The sequence below is a fragment of the Thamnophis sirtalis genome, unplaced genomic scaffold (genome assembly GCF_051295495.1).
Source record: "Thamnophis sirtalis isolate CommonGarterSnake01/CBP01778 unplaced genomic scaffold, rThaSir2_p1.2 scaffold_7, whole genome shotgun sequence".
Lineage (NCBI taxonomy): Eukaryota > Metazoa > Chordata > Lepidosauria > Squamata > Natricidae > Thamnophis > Thamnophis sirtalis.
In genome coordinates, this window is record NW_028261387.1 from 2788901 (window position 1) to 2809783 (window position 20883).

General features: G+C 39.5%; 1 protein-coding gene across 7 annotated transcripts in view; it reads right to left on the minus strand.

The window, feature by feature from the left end:
- Positions 1 to 389: 389 nt before the first annotated feature.
- Positions 390 to 20883, minus strand: part of NTNG1 (netrin G1) — a 266043-nt gene continuing 245549 nt past the window's right edge. For all 7 annotated transcript variants that reach the window (XM_087719216.1, XM_087719210.1, XM_087719212.1 and 4 more), the window contains one exon: positions 390 to 1740. In XM_087719216.1, coding sequence (XP_087575342.1) covers positions 1505 to 1740 — 236 coding nt within the window. In that variant the 3' untranslated portion in view covers positions 390 to 1504. The remainder of the gene's footprint in view (positions 1741 to 20883) is intronic.

A 20883-nucleotide genomic window follows, 5' to 3' on the forward strand; every position in this document is an offset into this window, starting at 1 on the left:
TAGAAGTATTGTTATGCAAATGGAAAACTCATTTGCACAATGTTTGACTTCTGCTCATAGACTTTTTAAATGAATAGATGAGTTCAATTGAAATTATAATAATAAATATTTTGAAAATGCAATTTTCAGAATACCGTAACATCCTATGAAATGCCTGTGGGTTTTACTTCTCAGTTAGGACTGCAGTCTAACTTGAATTGATTGGAGTTTATCCAGTGAATGCTGACCTCAACGATTGATCTCATGTTATTGTCACTCTTAATTAATCTCTGTAGACTGCATGGAGATTTAACTTTTTGCTGTGCTTGCACAAAATCTGGACTGGAACTTCTTTGTCTTCTACCTGGTAAAATAATATCAAGAAACTCCAGTACTAATCCCCGGAAATAGTTTATGCAGGAATTTTTATTCTCTTAAATCTTCCAGTGTTAAAGCAACAAGAAAACATTTAGAATGTCCTTTGGTGGTATCTCATTACACTTGCTATAATATGTAAACTGATATTCTTTGATGCCAGCACGTTGCCATACAGAGGAATCTCTGCACAATTAAATGAATTTTTTTTTTAAAAAAAAAAGGAAAAAAAAAGGAACGAACTAAAAATCATATCTTCCCCTCCCCCCCACTCATCTGATTAGGATTAAAGTACAATGACTCAATTGTTAACACAAATTGGCAAGAATACAAAAAAATCTACGCTTTACGTTTAGTCAAGAAAAATAACTTCATTTGATTACAAAAGGATAAATATACTTTCGTTTTGTCCTACTGCCACTCCTGTACAATAGGGGGAAGCACTCTGCCGACAGGGCACAGTGCTTCTAAGATATACAAGGATATGACCGGCTTGAGTTTTTATTGAGCTGGGGGCTGGTACACATGTGCGTTACTAACATCAGACAAAGAGATCGTTCAACCAACGAAGGTTACAGAGCAACGTTCACTAAAGCACAGTTGGAAAGGGGGTTTGAAGGGGCTGAAGCAGGCCAATATGGCAGCTTTGAAACAGATTTCCTTATACCCACAATGCACTGACAGCAAAGAATGCCTCTATTTGGTTGGTCCACACACTGGGAAGAGGTACGGTGGCGTACCAGTTTGAAAGAGCAAGTTTTTTGTGTTGTTTTTGTTTCGTTTTGTCGTTTTCTGTTTTGGATTTCCATCCGGGGGGTTGGTGGGGGGTGGCTATCCAAGCCTTTTTTTGAACCTGTGTAAGTGCCTGCAGCCGTCGTGTTGAGCAGTTGTAATAGTATTGGCAGCTGTCTCACTTAAGCGTCAGCCAAGAAGTAACAGTCTTGGTCAGTTGGGTTCTACATATGGCTTAGTTCAGTTCAGGCCTTTTTCTTTAGTCTATATATGTGTGAAAATTGTCATAATTTCCCCCCCCCCCCTTATTTTGAAAATTCTTATTTGCATCTGTTTTTTTTCCTTCCTTCTTTCTTTCTTTTCTGGACACCTTTCTCGCAAAGCAGTCTGAAGCCGATGTCCTCCCGAGCGGCGTAGCTTAAAATATAAAAAGCCCACTTAATCCCAATGGAGCAATTGGTGGTAGTAGAAGTAGAAGGGTTTGTATCGATATTGCCCCTTGCCCTGAACTTTCGCTGCAGCCATCTGGATCCACATCACAACTCCGCTTCTCACACAGTACACCAGTGTAGCCTTCCGGGCACTGGCAGCGTATATTGTTGTGGCATGTCCCTCCATTCTGGCAAATTTGAAGTTCATTGTCGCAGACGTTTGCTGTAAGGTGGAGTGGGAAGGAAAGAGAAAGACATAATCAACATCAGACAACTGGTTTTTTTATTTATTTCTGTACTGTAAGCCGCCCGGAGTACAGTTCTCCGTAGCAGCTCCGGCCCTTTGGAATGAACTCCCCGCGGAGATTCGGACCCTCACCTCTCTCCAGGCCTTCCGGAAAGCCGTCAAAACCTGGCTGTGCCGGCAGGCCTGGGGTTGATGAGTTCCCCTCCCCTCTCGACTGGTATGGCTGTGTGATTTTTGTGTATTTTAATTATGTGTACTGTTGTTTATGTTCCCTTTCCCCTTTGAGTTGTTCACTGCCCTGAGTCCCTCCTGGAGAAGGGCGGCATACAAATAAACCAAAACTAAACTAAACTAAACTAAACTACGGGATTGGGCGGCATATAAATGGTATTAAACTTGCAAACTTGCAAACTTGGTTAAGGAACACAACAGCAATGTGAAAAGCACTGGCTGTTTTCCTGAAAGGGTATTTTAAGAAAGAGGAGCATTAGCTCTACCATTAGTGTGGCCATCCTCAATACATATACTAAGAGCCGAGGTGGCGCAGTGGTTAAATGCAGCACTGCAGGCTACTGCTAGATCAGCAGGTCAGCGGTTCAAATCTCACCGGCTCAGGGTTGACTCAGCCTTCCATCCTTCCGAGGTGGGTAAAATGAGGACCCGGATTGTTGTTGGGGGCAATATGCTGACTCTGTAAACCGCTTAGAGAGGGCTGAAAGCCCTATGAAGCGGTATATAAGTCTACTGCTATATACTAAGGGTCCGAACATGGCAGCTATTAGTTCTACTTTTCTATTCTTACTACCAAGGATGATACAAGGGCTCTTGTGATTCCCCCCCCCCCCCTAATAACCAATTTAAATACTGGGCGCGTTGACTTGCAGCATCTTGATCTGTGTGAGATCATATGTTGTGCCTTAGATCATAACACACTTCTATGAAAAGTAGAGGCATAAATAAAATAGATCTCCTTTCGAACCATTTAAAGCAGCCATGTGTTTCTAAAGGATCCGGCGGTTGCTCTGAAAGCAATCTGCCTTCTATACAGTCAGTGGTGGGATTCAAATAATTTAACAACCGGTTCTCTGCCTAATGACCAGCTGGGTAGGCGGGGCTCAGTGGTCATGTGACTGGGTGGGCGTAGCCAACTCAATGTCACTCAGGTCAATGGGCACTTCGCCTTAGCTGTTACAATGTAATCAGGGTTAACCGGAGAGGCAGTTTCTGTAAGCAGGGCAATAAAGATTAAGCTAGAAACAACACCAGAATGTTTCCTTCCTGCCTTCCTTACAGGATTAGCCCTGTAAAGTGGGGAAAAAACCAAAAGGAGATTTCTTCCAACAACTGGTTCTCCCAACTGCTTAGAAAGTTACCAACCGGTTCTCCCCAATAGGTGCGAACCGGCTGAATCCCACCACTGTGTACAGCCATCCACTTTGGCACATGAAATGGATGGGAACAGCTTCCGAAACATCCCCGCGGGGCTTGTAAAAGATAAGGTGGTTTTCATGAGTTGAAGAGAGGTGCTTTGTGGCAACTTTGGGAAGCCCTCTGTCTGAATGCCTTACTCAAAGCCAATCTGTGCCACTGAAGGCACAGGTGTCATTATGGGACGAGGCTGTTTGTTTGCATACACCGACGATGTCAGACACATGGAGGGAAGCCATGACGGTTCCCAAATGGAAAATCGTTTTGATGGAAGGATTTGGCCCTTGTGAATAGTAGAAAACGGCTACACTGGAACATCTAATTCTTCAGCCAAGCTGTGCCTTTGGATAAGATCAGTCCTGCTGGGATCATTTTACTTTTAGGCCACAGCTGGTGAATTCCAAATCTCAGCGTTTTCCTTTTGTCAAAAGCTACTTGTGAAAAGTAGAAAGTCAGATAGAATGGCACCTATCCCTGACCTGCCAATTTTCCAGCTATGGAACATTAACAGTTATATTCTGAAGTGTTACAGCTTTGGAAAGTTGTTTCTGCACTTAATAACGGCAGCAAGACTGTTGGTGGCGCAATACTGGAAGAAGGAAGACTTGCCTACAATCCAAGAATGGACATTGAAAGTCACAAACTTAGCCGAGATGGCTAAAATATCGGCATATCTTAAAGATCACTCCAATGAGAGATATAAACGAGACTGGAAAAAATGGATCGACTATATACCAAATAAATACGGGACCAAGAAATTCCAGTTAGCCTATGCTTAAGATCAGGAATGATTTAAATTGTTTAAAGTTAGTTCAGTAAGAAGAAGCTAAGCTCAATGCAGAATGTCATTAATTTCTTTATTTCTTTTTTTTTTTCTTCAATAGATTTTAGACTGTGTTTGTTAAAAATCCATACCGTGTACGGGTTCTGGGAAGGAGGGGGGGAAGGAGGGGGGGTAGGGGGGGTGGAGGGAGGGAGGGGCACAAAGACAAAAAAAAATTGTACTTCGATGTTTTAATGATTGACGAATGATGAAATATTTGTGTTTTAAAAGAAATAAAACCTTTGGGGAAAAAAAAAGGAAAGTTGTGTTCAATCTATTTCTGATTGTATTGGCAAACTTTAAGAACTATCTGGGATGCTCAGAAATTATACCATCAATTTCACAAGAAAGTATTTTTGTTATTAAAAAAAACAACACCATCCTAATCAGGTAATCCAGTAATCTTGGGTTTAGGTCTGTGTTTTCAGTATTGTGGTTATTGATACCAACGGTGCTTGAATCCTTTCGGATTAATATCTTTCTAATGCATTATAGGATTAACTTGGTCAGGATCAAAGTATTCGGCACCTCTTTTGAGTGCCTATGGAGGTACTGCTTCTGATTCTTTAGCCAGAGTCAAGTAATTAGAAGCGACAAAGCCACGATTATTACATTCATCATTAAAGCCAGCATTTGCAGCAAGGAGCACAGAAATCAAGCACGTAAAGAGGCAGCGTCCTGCTGCTGAGAATAAATGAGAAATGAATCTGTCACACTGAGAAGTTTTTACATGTGGGAAAGAATAAGCTAAAAGCATGAAGTGCAGCAAAGAAAGCATTGTGTCCCGATGAAGACTGGGGCAACCAAATATTAAAAGAAATAGCAAAGCTTTTTTCACAGATCACTTCTACATCTACAAATGCGGACGATGGATGAGACTCACAAAACTTTTTATGAACCACTATTTGTAACAGAAATTATCATTCATACAGAACCAGGTTGAACTCTTTTAATATTCTTCCTTCCTTGTATTCCCACCTTATACATCCTCTGTTCATCTCGCCTATCTTTTTAAAAGACACTGATATATTCGACTATACAAGCAATCCTGTCCTTCACTAGCTTTTCTTTTCCAGGAGTGGATCTAACTCCAGTTACAAATTCCTGGGCTAGTTTTTGCAATCCGGGTCCTCATTTTACCCACCTCGGAAGGATGGAAGGCTGAGTCAACCCTGAGCCGGTGAGATTTGAACAGCCGAACTGCAGTTAACAGTCAGCTGAAGTAGCCTGCAGTGCTGCACTCTACCCACTGCGCCACCTCGGCTGTCTAGATGCTCTTCATAGATGCTAAAATCATCATCATCATCATCATCATCATCATCATCATCATCATCATCATCATCATCATCATCATCATCATCATCATCATCACCACACTACCACCTGCAGTCTAATAAATAAAGGATGGAAGGCTGAGTCAACCCTGAGCCGGTGAGATTTGAACAGCCGAACTGCAGAACTGCAGTCAGCGGAAGTAGCCTGCAGTGCTGCATTTAACCACTGCGCCACCTCGGCTTCACTTCACTTACCTTCCCTACCGGTTCACAAGTGAGAGTGCTCTATCTTGCATATTCACTTTGCTTGCATGTGCTCCGTCTGACCATGCGCATTGATCACGCATTACATCAGGGTGGATAGATGGCGCCTCCCGCAGCCACTGCTAGCGGTTAGTCTGAACCGGAAGGAACGAGCTGAATACCACCTCTGCTCCAGAGGCTTGAAAAATTATGCCAAAGATGAAGCTTGTTCAGTTTTATTATTTCCAATTTTCCATTGAAGTTTGTGGTGACTAGGTCTTCCCTAGAAATGCATGATTGTGGTCAAAGACTGACTTGTAGAATTCGGTTCCACCACAAAACCGCGGTAGACTAAAGCGCGCTCGACGAAAGCGCGTACGTGACGTCATCACAGCGCGACGAAAACAGCACGCTGTGAGCGGTAAACTTACAATTAACGCGTAAATCTAAACCTAACCCCCCCCCCAAACCTAACCCTAAGCCTAACCCTTAGCCTAACCCTTAACCTAAACCTAAACCTAACCCTATACCTAACCCTTAACCTAACCCTAAACCTAACGCTAACCCTTAACCTAACCCTAAACCTAACCCTAACGCTTAACGTAACCCTAAACCTAACCCTAACCCTAACCCTAACCCTTAACCTAACCCTAACCCTTACCTTTATGTGAATCGGCTTGCTTTAAAAGCGCTTTTTAAAGCGCCCTTTTTTCTCCGCGGTCGTATTTGTCGCGCTGCTGATGACGTCACATACGCGCTTTAATCGGGCGCGCTTTAGTGGACCGCGGTTTTGACGGGTCACGGTAGAATTCTGCTAAAGCTACCTCCAGATACTCTGAAAGCCCTTTTTTTCTGGAAGAAAGTGTCCAACACGCCTGGGATGATCACATTTTTCCACTCCTTACTAATCTGCTCTTCCTAAAGAAGTGTCCCCTTTCCACCTTTAATGGGAATTCCTCAAGAGCTGACAGCTTTTATCCTGAGTCCTATTGAAAGCAAAAGAGATCGCACAACAGCAGTGCTCGAATGCGCTGGCAGTTGCCTCAAAAGCAGAGTGTTTGGTGTCTGAAGTTGCTCTGACTTCTGCAATTTTCTGCATGCAAATGAGTTGAATAATGATGCTCTCCCACTTCCTCTCCGGTATGCCGTGCCGTAATTAATATGAGGTCAACCACCAGGCATCGCTGAAGCATGCTCCTTCTTCATCACCTTTTCCCTGTGATTCTTCTTGTGGCGCTAATGTATTTTTTATGACCCACTGACACAACCCTGAAATGTATCTAGCATTTCGGATCTGCAAATGTCACAACGGCATATTAAGTTATAATAAATGCTGCCTGCTCGGAAAATAAGGCTGATGACTGCCATATGTCTGCATTTTAATGCAGCCTCTACCATGTGCTTAATTGGGCAAATTTACATTGCAAGTTATCAACCGAGGGGGTATAATACGCCGTAAACAAATATGACAAGGTTTCAAGTCTGGCAAATTATTGCAAAAGCGATAGAAGAAACAAATGTGTAATAAGAAATCAGACATGGATATTAATTACTTGTGAATCTCCACCACCACCAACGGAGGTCTGTTTCACATAAACATGTGCATTATTTGATTAGTCATAATTTGATGATTGGCACCCAGTGCTGTGTCAACTAATATTGGAAGAAAGCTGCATTGAATCCAATAATATTTACACTCCGATAACTGCAGTTAGCACTGCAACATTAAGAGTTTGCCTGCTCTGATCTGACTTTATTTTCCTTGCGATATGAGAACTACTTTCAGAAAGTACTGAAAACCCTTCTCTTCGAGTAGCTATTAAGTAATTTTGAAGACATGCTTCTGTGGCTTAATAACTGAGCATTCATTTCCATTTAAAGCCGCAGTCTGATTAATCATTATTATTCATCATAATAAACGCCTAAGTAAGTTTGTGAAAGACTGCGCTGTAGTATTCTGATTCATGCTTTGGATGTCTGATTTACAGCCGAGTGTTCATTTCATCTGGCTTGAACCTAAGAGGTTTTCCAAAACATGTAGCTTAAAGGGAAGAGAACAGGTTTGAAAACAGCAACCACATCTGTATTGTTGATATTAGTTATTAATAATAAATGAATGAATGAATGATAAACCAATAGCTAATTAAATACTTCTCTTAACTCCTGATGTGGTATTATTTATCTTTGGATCTTGAATGCAAATTGGGTTATTTCCACGTTTGCCAATATATATATATTAGATTTTTTACAACCCCCAGTATGCCCAAATATGGGAGGAAGATCACTACTTCCATTCTCTGTCCTTCGGCTCGTCACAAGAGACCATCCAGGCAGAAACCCAATATTTTTTTACTGTTGCCTTTTTGTTACATTTTGTTGTATTTGTGCTGATAAATAAATAAAGGGAGACTAGTATAGATCTATTTCAAGCTATATATATATCTGAGGTTTTCGCGGGTGTTAGTATGTAGTCTTTGGTTATTCGGGTTTTCTCCCGCGTAAAATTGGAGGAGGAGCAAGGCAGTCATCTTCAGGCTTCCAGGAGCATGAAGCCTGAAGATGACGAATGAAACTTCATCGAAATGTCGCCAAGACACCTCCAATTTTACACGGGAGAAAACCCGAATAACCAAAGACCTACATATCTATCTATCTATCTATCTATCTATCTATTTATCTATCTATCTATCTATCTATCTATCTATCTATCTATCTATCTATCTATCATCTATCTATCTATCTATCTATCTATCTATCTATCATCTATCTATCTATCTATCATCTATCTATCTATCTATCTATCTATCTATCTATCTATCTATCTATCTATCTATCTATCTATCATTAGTTTCAGCTTATTTTTATTTGAAATCTTTTGACTTCTGTTCCTGTGGATTTAAAGACATTCTCTACCATACATGTAGCATTTTATCAAAATATAATATAAGCTCCGCTTCAATCATTCATGCCAATACATTTGACCTTCAATAAGGGCAAAATAATGTGTTTTGTGATACTGCCATATAAAACTCATCATAAAAGTGTCAATGGCACCTTAATCCACTGTATGATGTACAATTAAGTTTAAGTTATGTACAAATTGCAGTGTTTCTTTAGGACAACATATCTACATCACTCTGATAACTGTAGATTTGATTTTACTGAGATGTATTAAGTGAACTTTCTATTTTTATTTTTCATTATAGCTGAAAAAAATAAACATAGATGCTAATTATGTCCACTTTTTCACAAAAACATTAATATTAAAGGCTAGCGGTCTATGCAGTTTCTTAAATTTCTACCCAGTCTGAAAATTTCCCAATGTCTTACAAATATACACTTATCCCTAGACTTCAAGGGGATTGCATATCTACAAAGGGAAGAAGACACGTTTCTTTCCTATCACCTAGCATGAACTTAATGCATTCTATGCCTTTTTATCAGTTATTGACATTTTGGATGGAAGGTTCTACTGTTTTGAAAAGGAAAATGTCAATGTGGAAATATAAACAATATATTTTCATTCTGGTTTTACCTTTGATGTTTGAATGAAAGTCATCAACTCAAAAACCACATCATTGTGGTTAAAAGAAACAGACTTTCTCATTAAAAAAAAAAAACCCTGAAAAAATTAAATAGAAATAAAAAGAAGTAGAAAGCTATCTTGAATTTAAATGCCACAGCTGGAAGTGATTATTAATTCCAACCAACACTTTCTTTTTGATAGCTTACCTTGACATAGCTAGATAATAGATTTGGCAATGCAAGAAACCTCTTGTTAACAATTGCATTAAGCAGAAGTTTTACAGATTTCCATCTGTGTACAAGTGAGAGCTTGCTATTGATCAAACTGTTACTTCGATTAAGATATATTAGAATTGATAAAACAAAACTGAGACAGAAATCTTAAGAGTATTTCTTTCTAATCTGGGCCAGCATAGGCTCTATTCGTAGACCATATGTGAGAATAGATGAACATACTGATAGATGATAACTAACATTATCCCAGAAGGCCATCAATTAGAGCTGGACCAGTTCAGTCCATATCTCCATTGCATATCTGTGTTCCCCAAAAAAAATGCAGCCCATGTCTGATTGCAAATTGTTTTAGAAAGAAACCTGAAGCAAAGATCGTGTTTATAGACAAAACGTTTTGATATGTCCTGTTAAAGGTTTGTTCATGGTTGCATTTTTTCTGCTTTGCTTTTTTAAAACAGGTGATTGCTATTCAAGGGCTGTCTGCCGTGATAAATGTAAATGCAGAATCCCTGAAAGGAACGGTGCACTCCACTGTTTATGGGGGAATTTGTAACCCCATGACAATAATTTCAATGTATGATGAAGGTTCAGGTCTGGTTAGATTTCAAAATGCAAAATTGACTCAAATCATTACACATCCTTCTGACAAATAAAACAGCGAGGCCTTCTTTATTGCATTTGTAATATGGAATAGCATCTCTTTCCAAATACTCGTCTGTTATTATACTGTTCAGTTATGCTTTGTGGCTAACCCAATACTTAACCTGTTTAAAATATTCTTGACTTTACAGATGGCTTTGAATCCAAAGCAGAAATGATGAGAAATTTCTCGAGTTTTTCTGACTCCCCAAATGGATGCTAACAAGAAAATGAATGGTCTAGAGCTCTTTTCAACTAAGCAATAATAAAGTACTGGAGACTTCTATGGGTCAAGCTCTTAGCAATAGCAATAGCAGTTAGACTTATATACCGCTTCATAGGGCTTTCAGAGTCAGCCAACAATCTGGGTCCTCATTTTACCCACCTCGGAAGGATGGAAGGCTGAGTCAAGCCTGAGCCGGTGAGATTTGAACAGCCGAACTGCAGATAACAGTCAGCTGAAGTAGCCTGCAGTGCTGCACTGTGCCTGGCTCATTGGGAGCCAGTTCACAAAAGAGCAGCCACCCGGCAACCCCCTTCTTCAGCTGGGCACAGCGCTGCTCACCAACCTAGCGGTATCCCGAAGGCGCCAAGCAACGCAATCACCTTTGCCTCCCCCCAGATTACCGTGGCTTGGCACCTTTGGGATACTGCTAGGTTGGTGAGTGGCACTCTGCCTGGCCGGAGCTGGGAGATTCTCCAGGGGGCTTATATGCGGGGGGGGGTGTTATATTTTTGGCCGCCAGAAAAATGTGGCATTGCTGTATTATGAGGACATGTTGTATTTTCAGGGAAACACGGTACATGTTTTGAATCAGAACATTTAACAGATCCATAAGGGAACATTTCTTACTTGATTTCATAATTAACATGGCAGTATAATATTACCTGTCCTAATACAGAGTATGGGGAATAAGCAACTTAACCAATGTAAGCTCTGATTTAATTGTTCATTCCCCTAGGAAGAAGTTATTTAAATCTGAGACTATTTCTTGATCTTATCACGGAAGAAAATCTCAGGGGCCAAAGAGTAATAAATTACTGGGTGGATCATAGCCTTAAATCTGAAAAAGAAAGAAATAATGCTGGTGCATTTACTTATCAACATTTTTTAGGGCTTATATGCTTGTTTTGGTATCCTTGACTTTTCATTTTGTTCCTAAACACATCATTTTTCACCAGATTTTTTTATTTAGTTTTCCATCCCTTTTAACATTAATTAACATATATAGGAAGAATAATGCTCTTAGTACCAAAAGGAAACTCAGAATAAAAACGTCCTTCAAATATTTTTCTGTAATCATTCTACAACTGAGTCATGCAATTTATATGGGAATTTTAGTAAGTCTATTATGTTGTTAACTGCAACTTTTTCATATTTCTTAACATTTCTGTAAAGGTTTTGACAGCTCCTTGTTCTGTGCAAAATCAAATTATCAAATTATAGAATAAAAGCTCTTTTTATATTAAATTTGAATGAAAAAGTTTCTATTCTCACACTGTAGTAAGTCTTAAAAGATAGAAATGTTATGTACATATGATTAACTCTACACTTTTAGTAAACCAAAAAAGCAATTTATAACTCTCAATACAAATAATTATTTATAGAGTATCTGGATAAAAAGATATTTTACAGAATGTAATGAAAGTTACATGCTGAAAAAGTGAAAACAATGAACTAAGACCAGTAAACTTTTAAATATACATCAGCATAGATTTTTTTAAATAAATAAATAAATAAATTAATAATAATAATAATAATAATAATAATAATAATAATAATAATAATAATTGATGCCAAATGCAGACTTTGCAAAGAAGCTGATGAAACTGTTGATCACATACTCAGCTGCTGTAAAAAAATCGCGCAGACTGATTATAAATTGCGGCACAATTCAGTAGCACAAATGATCCATTGGAATTTGTGCAAAAATTATAATATTAAAACAGCAACAAACTGGTGGGAACATCAGCCTGAAAAAGTCACCGAAAATCAGATGGTCAAGATCTTGTGGGATTTCCGTATACAAACCGACAAAATACTGGCGCATAATACACCAGACATCACACTGGTTGAGAAAAATAAGGTCACAATCATAGACATCGCAATACCAGGTGATAGCAGGGTCGCCGAGAAGGAACATGAAAAAATCGCAAGATACCAGGACTTAAAAATCGAAATTCAACGACTATGGCACAAACCAGCAGTGGTAATTCCAGTGGTAATTGGCACACTGGGTGCTATTCCAAAAGCACTGGAATTACATTTAAAACAGTTAAAAATTGACAAAATCACCATCAGTCAAATGCAAAAAGCCGCACTGCTTGGATCTGCACGCATATTAAGAAAATATGTTACGACGTCCTAGGCCCCTGGGTGGGGCCCGACTAGTAACCAATGCCAAATCCGGCGAAACAACTGGCCGCTGTGATACAATTGTATAATAATAATAATAATAATAATAATAATAATAATAATAATAATAATAATAATAATAATAATAATAATAATAATAATTTGAGTTTGAAGATTCATGAGTAATTCAATGGCAGTGCACTTATAAATAGTACGGTCAATCATTCAGTTGATCAAACAAGTAAATTATATTTGAAATAAACAATTAGAAAAACATTCCTTCATTCCTGCAGAATAAATGTGAACTTGAAAATAAAAGCTCCTTTTACCTTGATCTACTTAGAAAGTAAACTTTAATAAATTCAGAGAGGTTATTCCCTAGACAAATTTTCACAGTACTGTGGCTTGATACAATTAACAATTGTTCAACTGAATTTACCCAATCCAGTGGACTGCTTTCGAATCACTGTTTATTGAAAGCATTTATCATACTGAAAGTATTTCTTTGAAGCTATATTAGTGCTCCAGTAAATAAATACTTTTTCTAAAACTTAACTGGCTTTTAGAAATCAAGTAATATATTTTTTTCTAAGTTACTCCTGATCAGGCTGAACAAGGCTCCATCATCCCTCGTAAATCCAATAGATTTTGTGTTGTTATAACCCCAGGAGTTCTAAATGACTTTCCATTTTCTCATTTAGATATTTTTCATGCAATGAATCTAACCAACAGGTCTGAAAACACAATTCTTCCTAATTAGTGGAAGAGGTGTACGTAAGTCTCATGGTACTTGGGGACAAGGAAATTAAAATTACTCCCCCTTCTGCTGATTCGTTGCCCCCACAAAAATTATGATGGCATATAGATGGATTTCTGTGATATGTAACTGCAAAAACACACATTTCTATGGATATTGGAAGAACCAAACTAAACCCCAAAAACCTCCCACAATATACTGAAACAATGTAAGGGAGAAAGAAATAGATTTCAACATAGCACAAAAGAATGATTTTCTGTGTTATCCAGACATTGTTCTGGCCAGAATGATTAGAGGATGACAAGAAATTGCTTTCTAAAATGGCTGAAATTGAAAACAAATCCAGGATTAGCGATTTAAGAATTACTATTGTTTCAGAGGGAATGGAGTCTTTAACAGGGGGAAAATGGTTAAGAGCTTGTAAAATTTGATTTAGATCAAACACTTTCAGGGAGAAAATTATTAGGGATGAGGGAAAAAAAAATTCTCAACTTTAATTTTGCCACAAACCTTTATTATTGCCTTAGACTATAAGTCAGTCCATTATTAAGGTCCAAAGGATGCTTTAGGGGCACAATCAAAATTGAGAAGTCTAGAGAAAGCAGTCAATGCGAAAATCAATTTCGAAGACATGAAGCTAGTAATAAGAAGCAGAATCATGTTTAGCATGTTTAGTTTACAGATAAGAAAATGAAGGGGAAATCAGAATGTTTAAATAGGATGCCCATAAGAGACAGCAAATGTTTTCCTGTGCAGTAAAATCTTTAAAATGCTTACAATTTCAAAATAATATAAGGGAAGAAAAAGGTATTCATGAGTAGCTGTGTATAGAAATAGTTCTGTGTATAGTGCTATGGATAGAAACATTCCAGAAGTATTTCAGAACTCTTTGGGTCACTTCCAGGGGTGGGTTTCAGGCGGTTCGCGGCGGTCCCCGCGAACCGGTTGGTCGGCGAACCCGGAAGTAAGTAACTTCCGGGAACACCGAAGGATCCACCCACCCGCCTGCGTTTCTTACCCGGTTTTGACGAGTTCTGCGCTTCCACGCATGCGCAGGACGCATACAGCGCCTGCACGATCCTCCAGGAGCAGCTGGAGCATCGCACAGGCGCTAGTGCGCATGCGTGCACTGCGCGCGTGCACGAGGACGCCGCCAGCCCCGTTCCAACCGAACCAGTTGGAACGGGGCGAGAAACCCACCCCTGGTTGCTTCTGACATTAAGTTTAAGAGCAGGATTAAATAATAGCAATAGAAATAAAATTTAGACTTATATGCTGCCACATTGTGCTTTACAGCTCTCTCTCTCTCTCTCTCTCTCTCTCTCTCCCCCCCCCTCTCTCTCTCTTCAATAACTTCTATTAAGTCCCAATGCAAGAGTTCAATAGGGAAGACAACTGCATTATTCCATTAGCATGAACTCAGTAGACTGAGATACATAACACTTTGAAAGTCTTATTATTGGCTTTCATTTCAGCTAGGCTTGATGTATTTCAATAATATCTGAACATGTGATGCAACTGTATGCCATGCAATCTGGTCTTATTCATTAACACCGGAACATGAGAATCCAGTTCCAAAGACAGAACAGTACATGCGTGACTAAACATGTATCAGGCGATGCCGGTTCTCCCTACGGATTGAGTGGCTTCTGCTTTTGAGTCCTGATACCATTCCTGATTTCAATCATTTGGATATCGTTTGATCTTTGAGCACTAGGTGAACCATATGTGCTGAGATAGTGGAATGTGGATTAAATCAACCCAACTTCTCCTTCTGATTTGTAAGGGGAAATATAAATAATCCTGGAGCAGTATTCAAAGAATCCTACAGTGCACAGTCATCTAGTGGTTACTGCAGAGCAAGATGCGTTTTCTTATTGCTACTAAATTAGGGATGTGCACTTTTTAAATATAGGGTGGCGCAGTGGCTAAGATGCTGAGTTTGTCGATCAGAAAAGTCAGCAGTTCGAATCCCTAGCGCCACGTAATGGAGTGAGCTCCCGTTACTTGTCCCAGCTTCTGCCAACCTAGCAGTTCGAAAGCACGCAAAAAATGCAAGTAAAAAATAGGAACCACCTTTGGTGGGAAGGGAACAGTGTTCTGTGTGCCTTCAGTGTTTAGTCATGCCAGCCACATGACCACGGAGACATCTTCAGACAGTGCTGGCTTTTTGGCTTTGAAACGGAGATGAGCACCGCCCCCTAGAGTCGGGAACAACTAACACACATGTTCAAGGGGAACCTTTACCTTTATCTTTTTACACTTTTTTAGAAAAATAATTATGGTTTTGTTAAAGGAATATATCTATGTAATACTATATCTCGGAAACTGTATACTATCTTAAATGAAATTTCAACCTGCTGAGATGTACATACTTATGCTTTACTTATTTTAATAAGTCAATTCAATCGATCCACCAAACGTCTTGAGTCTCCTCTAAATTATTGTGTATCAACATTCTAAAAAAAAAATTAAGGAAACAATTATTCCACATCTGAGTTGCAAAAAGGATACTTTTTTAGACCTCTACGTGCACACAATGAGAAATGCCTTACACTGTTTTCTGTCTTAATGATGTGAAATGGAATTTTAATTACCACTTCTCTATTGTTATACAGAAAAGGAGATTTCAAGTTAATTCTATCTTTTCATGTTGCTGTGATTTTGATTCGGAAAAAGTGAGCACACCTCGGTTTGTTTTGACACTTTGGACAAAACTCTATTCCATTCGTAGTTGGAAATTACGTTTTTTTAAAAAATGTCTAGACTGTAGCTTACAACAATGTAAAAGTGAAAAGGGAAATGTGAATAGAATCTCAACTGCAGTATGGTGAATAGGATTTGTTTCAACGCCTCTGAATTAAATTAAATAGGATGTCCATGCTTGCTTTTTATTTTAGAAGGAAAACATAACTGACCATAATATAATCCCCTTCCAAAGATAGAAAAAATAAATGCAGGCACATGTCTGCATTTATTGTTGCCGTATCCCAAATAACATTTAATATTAATGGAAGAATGAATATCATTTGTTAATTTGGGCTAATCATCTATTTTTTTTTTGCTTTTTGCTTTTTTAATTGATGAATGAAACAGAAACCATACTATAGGAGAAGGGAGGTAGTCTTTCCCAGGCTGGTAGCAGTATCTAGTAACATATATGCCATGGATCCACAGAGATTGTTATGAGAAATTGTATTATTTCAGCAGTCTTCCCAAAACAAATCTGGAGGGGTTTTTTTTGAAGGTCCTACTGGATTGCTCTTTGGCTAGGATTGGTTGGCAATCTTAAACACTCAAAGAGCCACAACCGGAAGCCCCCCCCCCCAATTCAATTCTAAAGCTGACTGGAAGTCCGGTTCTACCATCATAGTGTTTCTTCCTAGTGTGCCGTCCTTTTTCCTCTACCTGTCCTAATCAAAAGCTCTATCAATTGTGGAGCCGACTGGTGACAGGGAGCTGCAGCAGAGGGATGAAAGAGCCACATGCGGCTCCGGAGCGCAGGTTGCTGATCCCTCGGCTAGAGCTACCTAGTCAGTAAAAATGCAATTGACCAGCAAGGGGCAGCAAAAATGCAACGTATCCAGTAGGTTCCATTTAGGGTGAAAGGGGCATACAATAGCAATAGCAATAGCAGTTAGACTTATATACCGCTTCATAGGGCTTTCAGCCCTCTCTAAGCGGTTTACAGAGTCAGCATATTGCCCCCAACAATCCGGGTCCTCATTTTACCCATCTCGGAAGGATGGAAGGCTGAGTCAACCCTGAGCCAATGAGATTTGAACAGCCGAACTAGCAATCAGCTGAAGTAGCCTGCAGTGCTGCATTTAACCACTGCGCCACCTCGGCTCAAGAAGGAAGAAGGAAGATAAGAATGGTTGCAACAGCCAAGTCAGAAATAAACCTGCAACTCAGCTGCTGCTATACAGTAATCACCTGTATGTGTAACACAATGAGTCATTCTGTGTGCAACAGCATGTAAGGAATAAGACGTCAACTCTAACATCAACTCTTCAGTAAGAATATTAAGAGGACGCAATTTGACTTTATAAAGTTATAAAGCTGGCTATTGATATTTGAAAAAAAAATATCTTGGCAGTTTTCTGGGTCCAAAATTCAAACCATGGAAAAGTGTATAATAAAAGTGTTTGCAGTTGGATGGATGATAGTCTGTTTTAGTCGAATAATAGAATGGTACTGGATTCTACTCCTAGACAATAGTATGTTTGTTGTATGTTTATTTCATTTATATGCTGCCCTTTTCCCCCGAAGGGGGACTCAGGGCGGCTCACAACTCAAACCAGGGAAGGGGGGATACAGACGAGTTAAGAACAACACAAAAACAATACATGATTTAAAAACACGCAACAATCATACCATTCGAAACGGGGGCAACGGTTCTTTAGCCCCAGGCCTGTCAGAACAGCCAGGTTTTAAGGGCTTTGCGGAAGGCCTGGAGGGTGGTGAGGGTGCGAATCTCCACGGGGAGTTCGTTCCAGAGGGTTGGAGCAGCCACAGAGAAGGCTCTCCTCCGGGTAGTCACCAGTCGACACTGGCCGGCGGATGGAATTCGGAGGATCTAATCGGTCTGGTGGAGGTAATTGGCAGCAGGCGGTCTCTCAAGTACCCAGGTCCAGTGGTAGTCAACCTGGTCCCTACCGCCCACTAGTGGGCGTTCCAGCTTTCATGGTGGGCGGTAGGGGTTTTGACCGACACCGAAGCACTTTCCTTTTTTAAAATTTAATTGACTTTAAAAAAAAGTTTCATAGCATTATTTAAAAACGTTTTCATTACTTTTTCATAAAATCACCATTACTGTGGAACCGGTAGGCGCTTAGAAAATTTTACTACTAACAGAGATACAAAAGTGGGCGGTAGGTATAAAGAGGTTGACTACTCCTAGGCAGTAGTCTATTCCCGGATAAATTGCACTGAATTCAATGTAACTCATATGGAGTGAACCGCATAAAAAGTGTGCTTGTTGGACTTGATGAAATGGGCCTATCAATCTTTCAAACAACCCTCTTATTCTCTTAAATCCAATCTTATTTCTTAGAGGCAACACAGTCAAACTGTCTTTTAACAGAAACCAGCTTTTTACCGCTCCCCCCCCCCCCCGCATACTTAAAGTTTTGGCAGAAGCATCTTTAAAGAGTAAAAGAAAAGTTCATTTTGAGATACTAAACTGGATTATCTGCCAAACTTACTAGGGCGCAACATCTAATTAACAGAACACCCTGCTGAATCATCGCCTGCTGGCAGATTTCTTTTAATGAGAATGGAGTGTGTGTATTTCTGCTCTCAACCTGCTCTTCATATCAAAATCTATGCATCATTTTGTATATATGATAATGCGATACCAACTGGAGATCTGTGTTCGTTAGCCCAACTGGGGGTAGAAGGACGAAATTTGTGCTCATAAGAGCTAGTTTGTACTCATATCTGGAACTGTTAGCATCTGATGCTCAAAAAAACAACGCAGTCTGTTTTTATATCCATGCAGCCAAATTTAAATATTTTTATAGAGTGATAAGACACGGATCTCATAGGACTTAAATGCAAAATGATAATAAGTTTGCAACGTTATTTTTTTCTTGCATCTTGGCAACCATATTCCTCTAGGTACCGAAATAATCCTGAGAGAAGATAGTAAAGAGATCCAGATTGCAATTCACTGATTTCTAAACAGACCCCTGTTAAGGTTGCCTTGACAGTAACTTTCACATTAATTTCTCCCTCAGCTTCAATGTTTCCAATTGCTGAAATGTAAGATATATAGTTTATTTTGAATGCACCTCTTAAGATATTACACTTTGGACTACTTTTGCCAGAAATTCAAATTAAACACGCCCACGTTCCCTGGCATGTTTTCGTTTTTCTTCAACAGGAGCTATGGGAAAGCACAAGTGTATTTCGGATCTCATATTTACTTGAGTAGAAGGTATTTCCCTCCCCCCCCACACTCTCTCCAATAATTTTCTTTGAAGTGTGTATGTTGTGAAAGAGAGAAAGAATGAAAGGGGAGAACATTTCATAGTTTCAGAATAGAAACAGACATGTTTTAAAGAAAGAATATATGTCTTGAAATGAAGGAATTAGAAAAATATGGTTGGAGTACATCAGTGGTGGGATTCAGACGGTTCACACCTATTCGGGAGAACCGGTTGGTAACTTTCTAAGCAGTTCAGAGAACCGATTGTTGGAAGAAATCTCCTTTTGTTTTTTCCCACTTTGCAGGGCTAATCCTGTAAGGAAGGCAGGAAGGAAAAATTCTGGTGTTGTTTCTAGCCTAATCTTTATTGCCCTGCTTACAAAAACTGCCTCTCTGGTTAACCTTTATTACATTGTAACAGCTAAGGTGAAGCACCCATCGACATGAGTGACATTGAGTTGGCCATGCCCACCCAGTCACATGACCACCAAGCCCCACCCATCCAGATGCTCATTAGGGCAGAGAACCGGTTGTTAAATTATTTGAATCCCACCACTGGAGTACATCAATGGAAATCATCATCTTTGGTCCCTGGCCTTGACATACAGTTTTTGTGCCTCCATTCTTAGTGAAGTAGCAACAAAGACAACAGCTTCTTGCTCTTTCCTGTTTCAATGCAAGCAGTCATCCTTTCTTTCCCTTCCAGCCATTTTTCATTTTCCCTATCTCCATCTCCAACCCCTTTTCGTCTCCTCTTCCTCCCTGTCAGGTATGAGAGTTCATGACTTGGCAGAGACATGGTAACAAGGTCAGCCAATGAAGAGACATGGCAACTGGGTCAGCCAATGAGGGCTGTTTGGAAACTGAAACAGTATTTGCTGTGTGAGCAACAAGGAGACAGCAAGGAGTCTGGGTGGGGCTTAGCTCTGCAGCTCTGAGTCTGTGCTGACCTCTAAACTAGTCTGCTGCTCTGAACTGTTCCCTCTCTCTCTGCCTGTGTTTTCCTTGTATTTACTACCACGCTGGAAAAACTGCTTTTGGTATTGTATATTTACTTCAGTTGTTATATTATATATAAAGAGCCAAGGTGGCACAGTGGTTAAATGCAGCACTGCAGGCTACTGCTAGATCAGCAGGTCAGCGGTTCAAATCTCACCGGCTCAGGGTTGACTCAGCCTTCCATCCTTCCGAGGTGGGTAAAATGAGGACCCAGATTGTTGGGGGCAATATGCTGACTCTCTGTAAACCGCTTAGAGAGGCCTGAAAGGCCTATGAAGCGGTATATAAGTCTACTGCTATTGCTATTGCTATTGCTAAAAAAGAGAAGTTAATGAATCCTGCTGAATCAGTCTAACTGCTATTGCTATCCTTGCCCCAATTCATTTCATTTTTATTTTTGTACCATTCTGCCTACCCCAGTCCTTATCAAGCAGTACAGTGATTTTTTTTTAAAAAAAAACTGGCATTAAATGTAAATACCATATTAAAAGAAAATTTGCTTTGCTGAATCACAATAAGCATGGCCAAATTCAAAGGGAAAAAAAAATCAAATATTTTCCAGAGAAAGAAAATCAAAGTCCCCTTTACCTCTCTCCTGTGCCGCTTTAAAATTCTCCTGCTGAATTTTCTCCTAATAATTTAATTTAAACATCCTATTTTTATTTAATATTCTTGCACATTAATTTATTTGCCAGTCACGGTTCTGGATTCGTACCTGCCGTTATATTTTTGTCACCTGTCCTAAGCTAATGAGTCAACTAATGAATTCAAGCACAGCTTATAGGTAAAGAATGTTTTCAGTGGGCAGGGAAAGATTTTCAAAGAGGATTCTCACCTGTCATTCTACAGTAGCTCTGTGCCTGGTTTGCATGTGATCAATGAATAATTCATTTCCATTAATGACATGAT